Source organism: Myripristis murdjan, chromosome 22 (genome assembly GCF_902150065.1).
Source record: "Myripristis murdjan chromosome 22, fMyrMur1.1, whole genome shotgun sequence".
NCBI classification, from domain to species: domain Eukaryota; kingdom Metazoa; phylum Chordata; class Actinopteri; order Holocentriformes; family Holocentridae; genus Myripristis; species Myripristis murdjan.
Genome location: NC_044001.1, coordinates 22,942,831 through 22,955,859, shown reverse-complemented (window position 1 = coordinate 22,955,859; position 13,029 = coordinate 22,942,831). Strand labels below are relative to the sequence as shown.

At 41.9% G+C, this 13,029-nt stretch overlaps 2 protein-coding genes across 3 annotated transcripts; one reads left to right on the top strand and one right to left on the bottom strand.

Moving 5' to 3' along the window:
• The first annotated feature begins 755 nt into the window (after nt 1–755).
• bend3 (BEN domain containing 3) lies at nt 756–5,765 on the top strand. Of its 2 annotated transcripts, XM_030044598.1 has the most exons (4): nt 756–913; nt 1,935–1,989; nt 2,527–2,705; nt 2,869–5,765. In XM_030044598.1, the coding sequence occupies exons 2-4, from the start codon at nt 1,938–1,940 to the stop codon at nt 5,107–5,109; spliced, it is 2,472 nt and encodes an 823-aa protein (XP_029900458.1). In that variant the 5' UTR covers nt 756–913; nt 1,935–1,937; the 3' UTR covers nt 5,110–5,765. The 2 variants fall into 2 exon arrangements, with proteins under 2 accessions (XP_029900458.1, XP_029900459.1); XM_030044599.1 differs by lacking the exon at nt 756–913 and having other exon boundaries at nt 1,948–2,039.
• Nucleotides 5,766–6,232: 467 nt separating this feature from the next.
• mtres1 (mitochondrial transcription rescue factor 1) lies at nt 6,233–9,124 on the bottom strand. The gene is made up of 4 exons (XM_030044600.1): nt 8,958–9,124; nt 7,588–8,041; nt 7,087–7,159; nt 6,233–6,969 (listed from the first exon to the last, which is right to left on the bottom strand). Exons 2-4 carry the CDS (start codon nt 8,019–8,021, stop codon nt 6,787–6,789), a joined length of 690 nt encoding a protein of 229 aa, XP_029900460.1. The 5' UTR covers nt 8,022–8,041; nt 8,958–9,124; the 3' UTR covers nt 6,233–6,786.
• Between the last annotated feature and the right edge of the window lie 3,905 nt (nt 9,125–13,029).

The window sequence follows — 13,029 nt, the reverse complement described above, 5'->3', positions numbered from 1 at the left end:
ATATTTCAGTTATGAGACACTGGTGTGAGTTTTGCTGTTATAACATGTAGGCCTGGGCCTTGATTTTTTTTGTTTTGTTTTGTTTTGTGGATGTAAAGTTGCATGAGTGATATTCCTAGAGGTCACTATAGGTCATTTTTTTTGTAATGTCAAGTCTCAAAAAGTGGCTTCACTTCAATGAAATGGCTGCTATGGGGACTAACATCATCACACATGAATCAAATGTGGCTCATTGAATCCACAAGAGGCTCAGCTTTCCAGTCAAAGCCAATTGATGCAATTCCAACACAGGTTAGGCCCCAGTCTGCACAAATACATTTTACAACAACACATTTGTAATGAGTAACTTAAGAAACAACATAAGAATAATATTTAGATGAATGTGATTTTTTTATTAAAATGTTGATTGATTGATTGATTGATTGATGAGTGGATATGACAATTTTATCTATTTCAGTGATTTAAAACACACTTTTAAAAGCCACCCATATTAAAATCGTTACACGACTCGTGCGGTCTAATTAATTAGGCTACTGTAAGCCATGTGCGTCCATCTGCTAGTAACAACGTAATGACAACTGTAACAAAAAACACCTTTTCACGTGCCGACACCGTTTTAGCGTGCAAAAAGGTAAAATACTTGTCATTCCTAATTATTTTTGACTGTTATTATATGAGATCGTGGTGATATTTCACATTTCTCTCTTATCACCACAGCTGTGCGGAAGTGACACAGCAGGCGCGCGCAGCCCCGTCACGTCACGCGAGAAGGCGCAGGAGCCAAGCGAGAGGAAAAAAAAAAAAAAAATCAACAAGAACAACAACAGTTACCTGTACCAAACCCAGCGGGACAGGGTGCAGACATGTCCAGCACACACCTGCCGGCCTTAAGGGACTGCATGGAAGCGTGAAGGTGAGCTCGACCCGCCGGGAGAGACGCGCTGGCGGACAGTTTTTATAGCGAGAGAGCGGAGAAACTCGTCCACGCAAACATTGCCGCGTCATTAAAATGCACAAACAAAAATATTGAGGCGTTTCGTGCGTTGACGAGCGCAAAGTGGCGGCGTGTCGTGGGATTGACACGGCGGCGCGGCGTGTTGAAGAAAGTGTTAGCTTTCGCACAGCTGCTTTTTCTGGCTTCGTCTTGTGTTTTGGTTCGTGGGCTCTTTGCGGAAGAATGAGGAAGTCGCCCAGATAATAGCACTGAAACAGGGCAAGGAGGCAACTCGCTGCACATCTTCACACTCACCCTGAAGCCAGAGCAAGTCCTGGACGCAATACTTAGTTAAAAACCGAGAAAGCGAGTTAGCATTACAGCAGATCATGTCTCGGTTCGCCTGCCTGCCAATAAGCATGCTCAAGCTACTTGCATACAGCGGATCACATGCTATGGGTGATAATCCCAGCGTTAAAATGAACAGTAGGGTGTAAAACAGCTCGTGATTATAACACTGTAATAGCTCATATATGGGTTAACTATCTGTGGCATACGTGCTGTATTGGATTTGGATGACACCGAGGAGCTATGACATGACATTTATAACCATCAAAAAACTTTGTTCTGCTTGAGGGCCCTGACCCAACATCACCACAGCTGTAGCGGTGCCACAACCACTGATAGTCACTGTGACATCTGAGAGGGAAAAACATGATTCCCTCAAGAACTTAGGAGATTAAAATAACTGGAGTCAAATAGACCCCCAACTGATACAAAATGTTAGTAAATTTGAAGGTAATAGGGTGTTTAATGGCGCTTACAGTTTCATTACACTGTATTATGACCAATCAATCCCTTTTAATTTAGAAAATATCCTGAAATATATATTATCTTCAGTATGCAGACATATGCAGATGTATTACCAGCATGTTATGTTACATATTGGCAAAGATGTGTTTCACGTGACGCCAAAAATATGTTTGTGATTTTGTTCCAGGATATGAATTCCTCTGAGTATGGGGGCATTTCAGATGAAGCAATGCTTGAAAAAGGCAAGTTCTGCAACCCAGCAGTGGATGATTGATGTTTGAAATGCAGAAAGGTAGAGATCCATTAAATAATCAACTAAAAACAAGATGAGTGCCAGACTGCATTTCGGGTCTGTGTTTTTTAGATGCATATATATGTACTGTACTTAAATTCCCACTTATCATAACTCAAAACCTGTTGCTCCACGGCACAGCTCTGATTTCACATTTGATCCAGTGGGAGGAGGCAAAAATCCATAGATGTTGGAGGATCTGGAATGAAAAATGTACAGTACAGGCAGACTTCAAACCCCAAAATACAGATTAATAATAATGCACCAGAAGTTCACATCAGAATTAAGATTTCAATCAACATTTCCTTTACAAATTAATGTAATGGTAAGCTATCATCACATCATGTCCTGCAGGTTTCATGAATTATCAGACATTATATTTTTAGGTGACATTACTACTTAAGACTATGCATGAATAGGCTTTTCTGTGTTAAGCAGCTAATTAGTGCATTACCAAATGATATGGTAAATATTTTGTATTTTGCAGAGCAAAAACATGCCCAAGGCATTAAGGAGGAGACGGAGGACTTTGCTATTTGTGAGCCAGCTGAAGGACTTGGAGGAGGATCTCCTGGGGCCACTGAGGCTGGTAAACGCACATCTACAGAGATGGGCTCTGACACAAACCAGTCCACCAGCAGCAAGAGGGCCAGAGTTTCAGGAGAGGTAAATACAACAAGTTGCATTTTTATTGTTTTTGTGTATATTTTAATACTTCTTCTGCGACTGAGAGAGGATACCCTACTTTAGGATAGCTATCTGTCTGTATTAGGCCAGGTGTTATGCACTTTGTATATGAATTTGAATGTTATTTATTTACTCTTTATAGACCAGGCAGCAGTTGATAGAGGAGACAAGCCGACGTGAGCCTCTATGCCTGACTACATCTGGCGAGAAAAGGGACTGTGGTCAGGAGAAATCCAGAGTCTCCTATAGAAAGCCCCTGTTCAGAATCTCCCATAGGATCACGGAGAAGAGGGTCACACCCAGTCTGGAGCAGCAGGCCAGTCAAGCTGGAGGACATCAGCTCAACTACAGCAGCATCCTCTCACAAGAGTTTCTCAGTCCAGAGGAAAATGGCCCGTTTGAGGCCTTCCCCACCACAGGCACGTCAGGCCAAGCCTCATCAACAGACTTGGGCCTTTATCCGCTGATTGAAAAAATGTTTTTCATCCTCAACACCCTCAATTCAAGCATGACACAGCTGCACAGCAAAGTGGACTTACTGTCTCTCGAAGTCATGCGGATAAAGAAGCAGATAAAACCGGCTGAGATGGTCACAGAGTTCCAGCCTCCTCCAGAGTATCTGCTGACAAGTGATGAATTGAACCAGCTGATGGAGCAGACATCTAGCGCTGGGGAGCTAGGGTGTCGGTTGCTTGTGCATCTCTTCCCTGAGCTGTTCAGAGCCAAGGAATGCTCTCATGGTTGCGTGGCAAGCAAGAGAACACTGGACTCTCTTCATCTACAACTGATCCGTAACTATGTTGAGGTATGTTTCCCTCTGGTCAAGAATAACAGTGTCTGGCAGGAAGAGTGCCTCCTTCAGATAAATGACTTCTTTAATCGCTTCTGGGCCCAGAGGGACATGGAGAGTGCTCGGTTGCACAGGAAGCAGACAATCACAGGTGCTGGGATAAAAGCTGAGCATGCTCAGACCTGCCGTTTCATTAACGAAGAGGGTCAGGAGGAGCACATCTCTCTCGCTAGCCAGCAGAACAACTCGGCTGTGTCGGACCTTGCTTTTGACACTCCTGCCACAGAGGACCTGGATGAGCTCTCCTCCCCTGAGGACTTTGTTATTTTCCTCCTACACCGTCTCTTCCCTGAGGTTTTTGAGGAGGGAAAAATGCCAGAAGGTTCCAGCAGTTTCAGTAGCGTGGGGCAGCTGATTCTGGACTCTGACAAGATGGAAATAATAAGGAAGTACATGGAAGCAAATTTTCCTGACGTGCCTGAGGATAGCTGGCTCCAGGTGTGCATTCAGCGTATGGAGGATGCACTAGAGGGTCCTCACAGCAATGGCAATGGGAGTGAACCTGACAACATCAATGACGAGAGCTATGAGCTGGCCAGTCTTCCCGAAGATGTTTCCATCATTAAGGTCCCCGACTTAGGTGATTCTGAAAAGCCCAGTCGCAGGTCCAAAAGGTCTCTGCTAACACCCGTTGATTTTGACAAGCTGGAGATTCCTCCACCAGACTTTAATGTTCCCCAGGAGTATCTTTTGACCAAGGATCAGCTGAGAGACAGCTATGACTGCAGCTTGTCTATAGGGAACTTTGCTTCTCGGCTGCTGGTGCTGATGTTCCCTGAGCTCTTCACTCACGAGAACACACGTAAGCATTACAACTGTAGCGGCTCCCTGGGGAAGAAACAGCTTGACCCAGTTCGAGTCAACCTGATCCGCCACTATGTGCAATTACTCTACCCCCGGGCCAAGAATGACAGAGTGTGGATGTTGGAATTTGTGGGCAAACTTGACGAGCGGTGTAGGAGACGTGACACGGAGCAGAGGAGGTCATACCTGCAGCAGCGCAAAGTTTACGTTCAAGAGTCAGATCATGAGGCTGGGGACTTTCTTTGCCAGCTGAACCAGCTAAATCCAGATGGCATGAGGGAGGACCCAGATATTCCCTCCTTGCCCCCTGAGAAAAGCAGCAAAGACTTCTGCAAGATTCCTCTGGATGAACTGACTGTGTCGCTGCCCGACTTCCCTGTACCCTCTGCCTACCTGCTCTCAGACACAGAAGTCCGGGAAATTGTCCAGCAGAGTCTGTCTGTTGGGAACTTTGCTGCCCGCCTGTTGGTGCGGCTCTTCCCCGAGCTCTTCACCCAGGAGAACCTGCGGCTTCAGTACAACCACTCAGGGGCCTGCAACAAGAAGCAGCTTGACCCAGTGCGCCTCAGGCTGATTCGTCATTATGTGGAAGCAGTGTATCCTGTGGATAAAATGGAGGAGGTGTGGCACTACGAATGTGTACCGAGCATTGACGAACGCTGCCGGCGTCCCAACCGCAAGAAGTGTGACATATTGAAGAAGGCCAAGAGATCAAGCACTGTGTCCTAGTCGCACCTAAGGGTTCGGAGACACTTTTTATCATGAAAGTAATTGCACAGTACATAAGCTTAAATCGCATTGTTGAACCTTTACAAACTGTCCCATGTAGGATGAAGCCAAGCTGTTATGGATTTCTTCAGTACTATTCTTGGTCACATTTTCCATTTTGACTACAGCAATAGATGTTGTAGTTTAAGTAATCATATTGTTAGATAAAGAGTCAAAACGAGCTTCTATTTATAAGCCAAAACTGTCACAGCGCATCTAACATACTTTGTTGATAAATGTTGTAGCCTTAAAGACAATAACAATGATAGCTAATAGCATAGTTCACACATTTTGCTATATGGATATAAATTAATCACAATGAAGTGATATCTTTCCATTGCAGTTACTGATGTAGCATTGTGCCATCACTGTTTTAATAACAATGTGCTTATGTTAAGCCTTCTTATAGAAGTTTATATTATAAAGACAATTTAACCATGACAATGGATCATGTTAACCTGTTTCTAATAAAATCACAGTTACAAATATGACATACAGGTGGACTCTCTTACAATGTCTGTTAGTACTGCATTTCACATGGGTGGCAGCAGTGAAGACCAGACTGAACAGAAATGTCATGTGCTACCTGTTGAAGTGCCTGCAGAAGCGTCACACATAAAGCGGCCTAAATGCACTTAGTGGGTCTCAGCAACACAGACAGTAACTCACACACTTCACTCAAAATCAGTGGTAAATAATGTAACTCAGCAACGTTGCTTACTGTTAAGATGACTTTAGGGTTATGGTTAAAGTTAGGGTTAGGGCTTAGACCCTTCTCACTCAGGACTTAACAAAACATTGCGCATTTAATGCAAGTAGTTACGTTACTAAAAAATATATGACGTGTAATTCAAGTGCTTGACAAAGAAAAGCTGATCAGCTTTTATTATCTGTAAAATTATCATACTTAATCTTGGTAGACAGCAAATACATTTTGGAAGAGTGCACTTCTCAATTGAAGAAAATGTTTATTTTATAAATGTTTATACTGTAACACCATGAAAAAAACTATTCAAGTAGGGGAATGTTGGATTTCTTCAAATTCAGAAGAATACAGCCATGTGATGTCTGACATAATGTACAAAAACAATGTAACACTTATGATGAAATGTAGACTTCAATAATGTGGATGCCCATGTTTTTTTTTTTTTTTTTACATAAAGCTTGAATGAGTGAAAAGAAATAATTTTTAAACAACAGACACTTTTTGGTTTTTCAAAACATTAAATGACAGGCATTTTATGTTATTTCTGCTTTATTAACTAGTACAGTGCTAATAAAAACTAGAGGGAAGGCCCAACACAAAAAAATGTTCATGCTTAGGATGAAAATTCATGTTTCTCCAACAAAATACAGTATATGTACCTCCATTATCCAAGTCATCAGGAGATGGTTTTCATTTGAAATCCTCAGTGCAGCTTTACTGGGGCAGAGGGGAAAACAAACACTGAGAATCCTTACCAACACCAAATGGTGAATGTCCATAATAACTTATTCATTTTATTGTAACCCTCATAACTTTGTCCAGTGAAATTAACAGACCCAAGCTGTGTGCTGTGTGTTTGATGTAATTCACTTCTGAGTGTGTTTTGCGGCCCTCTCTGGACAGTAGCATTGCCATTGTTGTCCTGTGTATATTCATGGCTTGAAGGCTTCCTCCTTGGAGAGTTCTACTCTCTTCCAGCGCCTCAGAGCAACTTTGTACTTCTCTGCGTCATTGGATTCACCTAACACTTTCCTCAGGATGACCCTCATTAGAGTGACGGTGTTTGTTTCCTGGTTCTCAGATAGTACCAGGTCTAACGTGTCCCCAACTTTCACCTTCAAGAGGACAAACAAGTGAAGAAGAGTCAAACAACACACTGCAGGTGACAGGAAACAGCTTAAATGAGAATGATGACAAGGGAATAAATCATGTTGTAATTGAGCAGCACTCACCGTTTTACTTTTCTTGGTGAGTCTCTGTCCATTTAGCCGGAGCTTGCTGCTGTAGAAGGCATCTTCTATTTTACTGTAATCAGACAGCAGGGAGGTTAGTCCCTTCTTGGGTTCAACCAATAGTTTTTTTTTTGTTTTTGTTTTTTTTTTACAAGGCCAATACTGGCACCTTTGACTTGACAAAACTGATAGATGATATTTTGGCCTATACTTGGTATTGTCAATGTTAAATCTGAAACTGGCTACAAAGCTCAGGATGATAAGTAGTCATTCAATCTATTCCTGCACTCCTGTGGAATCTGATCAAAGGGTTGAATTAGAATGAATTCAGCTACATGTGCATCTGACATACTGATCAATTATACAAGATGAAATCAGTGAAAACACACCACATCCATCCTATCAGAGGTGGACGGGGGCTAAAAGGGGCAATATCACTAAACTCATTTAAAAGGTCTAACTCTTGTCTGTGTGTTAAGCCTCTGTCATGCTTACACTCACTTGCGTGCCATGTCGAGGCCCGCTTTCATGACCACATCATAGCGGAAGGACTGCACAAATTTCTCAAAGTCTTTGTAGTCCTTTGGTAGATTTGGGTCCTCATCAACTTCATCCTCATAGTCACTATCCTCAGGGTCTCGTTCATCTTCATCTTCCTCCTCCTCCTCCTGAGTTGCCTTAGCAGCACCTTTCTTCCTGCTGCTTTTGAACCTCAGCTGGTGGACCGACCAACTCCTGACAGCGTCTCTGCCCCGGAAAACTGGCCTGTGAGAGCCCAGTGTGGGGAAAGTGGAGCAGCCCCACAGCTGCCGTGTGTGTATGGTCCTGGGGCACCATTCAGTCCGCCTCAGTCCGTATCCAGGAGTCAACAGCTGGCGAGGGTTCAACCTTCCCAGCTGCCTCAGGGCAAGCGCCTGTACCAACAAACTCTGCATGCTGGAGCTCCACCCTCTCACTAGAAACACAGAACAGGTTGTGGCTCTATTATGCTGACTTAATCATCCCCAGGCAGTTTGAGGTTCAAATACTGTGGTTGTAGCAATAAATCTATGCAGCTTGCACTACAATGCATAGATCAAATACACACCAATGCGTGCAAAATGTGTCCAGGACATTGAAATCACAGCATCATGTTAATTTTATGTTTATCCACTTGTCCCCGTTAAATTAGTAAAATTCATTGCATATGAAACAAAAAGACAATGATAATCATGTTTTTAGAGACAGTCAGCTGACCACAGAGATAATATAAAGGTTAAATGACCTCTTAACACTTTAAATCTTGCTTACGAAAATATCGCTTTTATTTACTCGTATTTACCCTTATTTTTAGGAGCTTGATGGTTTTTTTTTTTTCATTGTGGCAGCAATGTGTAAACTGTTAAACAAGCGCTGCACAGACCGAACTTGACTATTATTATTTTCTACTAACTAGCTGTCAAGTTAGCTAATGACAACCAGTAAGAGCCAAAACAAGGCGATGCAGCCTTCAAAATAAAAGCATCGTTATCACGTCACACTTCGGTTGCAATACGGGCGGTAATCTGGCCTTTATTTTGACAATTTCAAACGGAACTCATTTTGTATCATTATTTCGCATGTCTTTACACTAGCAGGCTCTAACAAACTCCTCCACTCGCCAGGAAAGCAGCGTCGTCTCACTGTGTTCGCTTCATGGGGCAGCTCTAGTGTCTGCCTCCTTGCTCCTCGTCTCTCTCTGCAGTGTGTCCTCCGGGCGGGACGGGCTCTGTCTCCCCCCGCACGGCCGGCTAGCTAGCTAACAATGTCAACCTTCAACCGAGCTGCCGTGCACCAGCCGACTCTCCTGCGAGCCGTGCTCCATCAGCGGCGCTAATGAAGCCTGAGTTTACCTGAGAGAGCCCTTTGAAAGAGCCCGGGGTGAAGTATCAGTCGAGGCTGAAGCCGTCACACAAACTCAACGTGACCGCGTCTCGTCAATGTTAACTCAGACCAGACTCCAGCAAACTTGTGGTAAATAAGCAGCCCAGAGCAGCCGACCGTCGAAAAGAAGATGCGACGTCAGACGTACAAGTCAAACGTCGAGCGGCAGATCTTTGTTCTTCACCCATTAACCCTTTACAAGCCACGAGCTGTGGGGACTGAAGTTTTTAAAAGTTTATTATTATTATTGTTGTTGTTATTGTTGTGGTGATGATGATGATGATGATGATGATGATGATGATGATGATGATGATTATCATTATTGTTGTTGTTTAGTAGCGTAATTTTCTTGTTATTTAATCTAAATATATATTTACAATAATTATAAATAGTTTTCAAATTTGTTTCTTTTAATATTTTTTCACTGCTATTTTACTAATGTTTATTATTATTATTGTTATTATTATTATTATTATCATTATTATTTAAAAATTTTAGGGTAATGTTCTGGTCATTTTTAATAATTGAATTTATTAATTTAATAATTAATAATTAAATGAAAAGGCAGAAGCAGTAGAGAGAGGGGTTTTATGTAGTCTGTAACCCATTCACATGACAAGCAATAAGAAAATAAATACATGTCCAGCAGGGGGCGCTTTCACCTCACAAATGAAGCCTGGCACCACATTTGATTTACTCACACTGACAGACTTGAACAGAGATAAAAACCAAGCCAAGAGAGAAAAAAAAGCCCTGTGCATCTTCAGAGTGAGATGTGAGTTATAATTTCCATAGGAAGAGAAGCGTGATGACTTCCTGTGATGTGACACATGAAGTAAAAAAAAAAAAAAAAAAAACAGTGTCAGGCAGTATGAAGGATGAAATACAGACAGAAATGAATTCTTAATGTCAGAAAATTTCAGATCCAGCCACTTCACTTTTCAGACAGTGAGCACAGCAGGACAAGTAAAATTAAAGCCAGCTGTCATTAAACAGCCCTCACAATGAGGAGCTCAAGGAAGGTCATACAGGACAATTGTCTATCTCTATAAACCATTTCTTTACTTTGTTTTGTTTGATTAAAAAGTTTAGATTGTTAAACAAATTGGGTATTTCCTTTAAAAATTTTAATAGGTAAGTGAAGCCAGTGAAAGAGGTGACATGCTTTTCTTAAGTTGTTCATTTTTTTTTTTTTTTTTTTTATTAATACTTTCTGTGGAGCCAAAGTAAACACATAAAGTAATGTAATCATGCTTTAATGTAAATACCCCTTCATAGCCACTTCAAATGAGAAGTCAAATGTAAGTCTTTATGAAAGTTTTTCATGGAAATATTTCAGAAACCAGTGGATATTTTTAGAATTCTTCCTTCCATCCACAGTTCTTCTATATGTGTTTTTGTGTAAACATGTGTAGTAACTAACACTGACTACTCAATAACACCGAATGAATCAATCAGATAATGGATTCCATTGATGGAAATCAGAGATTGAGTCCATCTCTCTTTTTCCAGCCACTCAGCAGCAGCAGCAGCAGCAGCAGCAGCAGCAGCAGCAGCAGCAGCAGCAGCAGCAGCAGCAGCAGCAGCAGCAGCAGCAGCAGCACAGAGCTCCAAACAGCAGATAGAAGAAATACTGGACTCTTCCCTTCTTGGTGTTTCTGACATCTGAGACGTAAAAGAGCCAAACGTAAAGTCAAAGCCTGAACCACCAGCTGCTGCCTGGTGACTCACACACATGAGGGTGAAGAGCTCCTACCTGCTGTGGTGTGGCAGGATGGCTCCTGCCTCTCCTCCTCTGTGTCGACCAGGCAGGAGGTCACGTCGTCCTGCAGGGGAGCTGACCTGACAGAGTCTAGGCTCACAGCTGTGGTCTCCTCCATGCCAAACCCCCACCGTGGCTGCTTCCTCCATCAGAGGATTTGTCACATTCCACCTGAAGAAGGAGACAAGCTGTTTTCATTTTGGAAAATAACTTTTAACTGCTCAAATATTAGAGAAATTCACTGTGGTTTTCACATGGTTTGGCTCTTAATGACCACCTGATGGTCCACCAGAGACCAGTGTGAAATGCAGGACAGCTGATTCAAGACAGCCTTAGTGACTCCTGCAGCGGACGGACCGAGTCTTAGTGATGGCATGACGGAGGGGAGGAGAGGCACAAGGACCCAGAGGCCTTGCAGGACTTCTGGCAGAACTTCCATCATCACCTCCTGGGGGCCGTGGAGGCTGGAGCCGGGCTCCTGCTGGTGCCTCTCCACCGGGCCCCTGATGGTTTCCTCTGCCAGCTGCATGATCTGAGGCTCTCTGCAGAATACACACATTTAAAATAAGATGAAATGCACTTCAGTGGCTCACTGGGACATCTAGACCATGTAGCTTCAAAACCCATTACAGATAAATGTGACTCACCTGAGACAGGGACTGTTGGCCTCTGGGGAGTCCAGCACCATCCGGGCTTCGAACTCAGTGTTCCTCATTTTGAGATCAGAGCTATTTATGCATAAGAATGAGAGACACACTGACCAAATTCATCAGGTGTTTTATTTTGGTGTGAACGTGAAGCAGAAAGTCTCCCTTTCCTGTGAGAGATAGTATATCTTCTCCCAGCAGATCTCTACAGCCTGATCATATATGGCTGCGTAGAATTATGGCTGGGAAGGAAATAACATACGATAACTTTGCTAAAACAAAAACAAAAAAAAACAAAAACAAAAACAAAAACAAACAAACAAACAAAAAAATCTAAAATCACAGCACAAAAACTCTCCAGTGTAACTTCAATAAAAAATGATCACATACCCTGATGAGCCTGTAGATGGCCCTGTCTCTCTCTACAATCCAGTCTGTGGATGCTGTTGTTTGCCAAATGAAAACAAAAGACAATTTAATGGTCAAAACTTCACAGGCAGAGATGAGCGGAGAAAATATCTGTGCAGCCATGATGGGCCACTTTCAAGGATTTGCTTTAGCATTCTTGGTTTACTCACATAGGCTTTTTTTTTTTTTTTTTTTTTTTTTTTTTTTAACAAGGCATCAGAGCTGATCTTAGAATTCATCCTGAACACCATTGCTCATTACAGCACCCAGTCGAGGTTGCTTTGCAGTGACACAAGTTGTCACATGAGGTTTTCCTGTCCCAGAGAGTTCGTAAGACAGGAAAATAAGTGACGTGCCATTTCATAATTAAGAAAAAAGCATCTCCTGTGTAGTAGGTCTCAGTTTATAATGTAAAAGACAGTGTTCTGCGAAGTATTAGTGTAGTGTGCTATAAAAAAAAATCTGCCCTCAGCTAGTCTTACATTTTATCATCATCTGTCATATCACTCTGGGCTGTTCAGTGTTATTTTGTGACTAAGTGTTGTGGTGCATGCACCTGTTTACCCTACATTTATTTCAGTTAGTAATTTTGTTATCTCTTTTCAGTGCTGCCCTATGAAGGGTTTATGAGTGGTTTATACTTGGTTACTAATTAAGCTGTAAACACCATCAATCATTAATAAACAATTATAAACTAGATATTACAGTTTTCATACATCAATGCAGGCTCACTATTTGGTGAGATCACGTTACTGCTGAACTGCATCTATTCTGTTAAATTGAATTAATTCAAGCCGATACAAAAAAAAAAAAGAAAAAAGAAAAAGAGAAAGCAGTGTGACTGTATGAGTTAACCATTCTCTTAATTTATTTTGATATAGTGTGCACACAGTGTAATAAACTTTTTTGTATATAATGGAAGATTTTTTTTTTTAAACTTTCATCTGGCAGTATCCCATCCAGGTGAACAGGACGGAGCCTGTCTCTTTTTTGGTTAAGGTATTATCACTGTATTGTCTTTTTTGCTCGGTCCATGAGTAAAGCTATGGAAAAAATGAAAATGTTACATACATATTACATCAGATTTCCAATATTTTAAAAAATGATGCAATCTTTTCTCAGTCATGATTTGGAGATAGAATAAAAATAACATTTAAAAAACAAGAGAGTTCAATTCTCAACTCATTATAGGGAAACTGAAAACAAGTACTCAGGGATTTTTTC

Coding starts and splice junctions, on each gene's coding strand:
- bend3 (XM_030044598.1), top strand. CDS start 1,938: ATGAATTCCTCTGAGTATGGGGGCATTTCAGATGAAGCAATGCTTGAA. Junction 1,990..2,526: donor TGAAGCAATGCTTGAAAAAG/GCAAGTTCTGCA, acceptor TGTATTTTGCAG/AGCAAAAACATGCCCAAGGC. Junction 2,706..2,868: donor GGGCCAGAGTTTCAGGAGAG/GTAAATACAACA, acceptor TACTCTTTATAG/ACCAGGCAGCAGTTGATAGA.
- mtres1 (XM_030044600.1), bottom strand. CDS start 8,021: ATGCAGAGTTTGTTGGTACAGGCGCTTGCCCTGAGGCAGCTGGGAAGG. Junction 7,160..7,587: donor GGCCTCGACATGGCACGCAA/GTGAGTGTAAGC, acceptor GTCTGATTACAG/TAAAATAGAAGATGCCTTCT. Junction 6,970..7,086: donor TCACCAAGAAAAGTAAAACG/GTGAGTGCTGCT, acceptor GTCCTCTTGAAG/GTGAAAGTTGGGGACACGTT.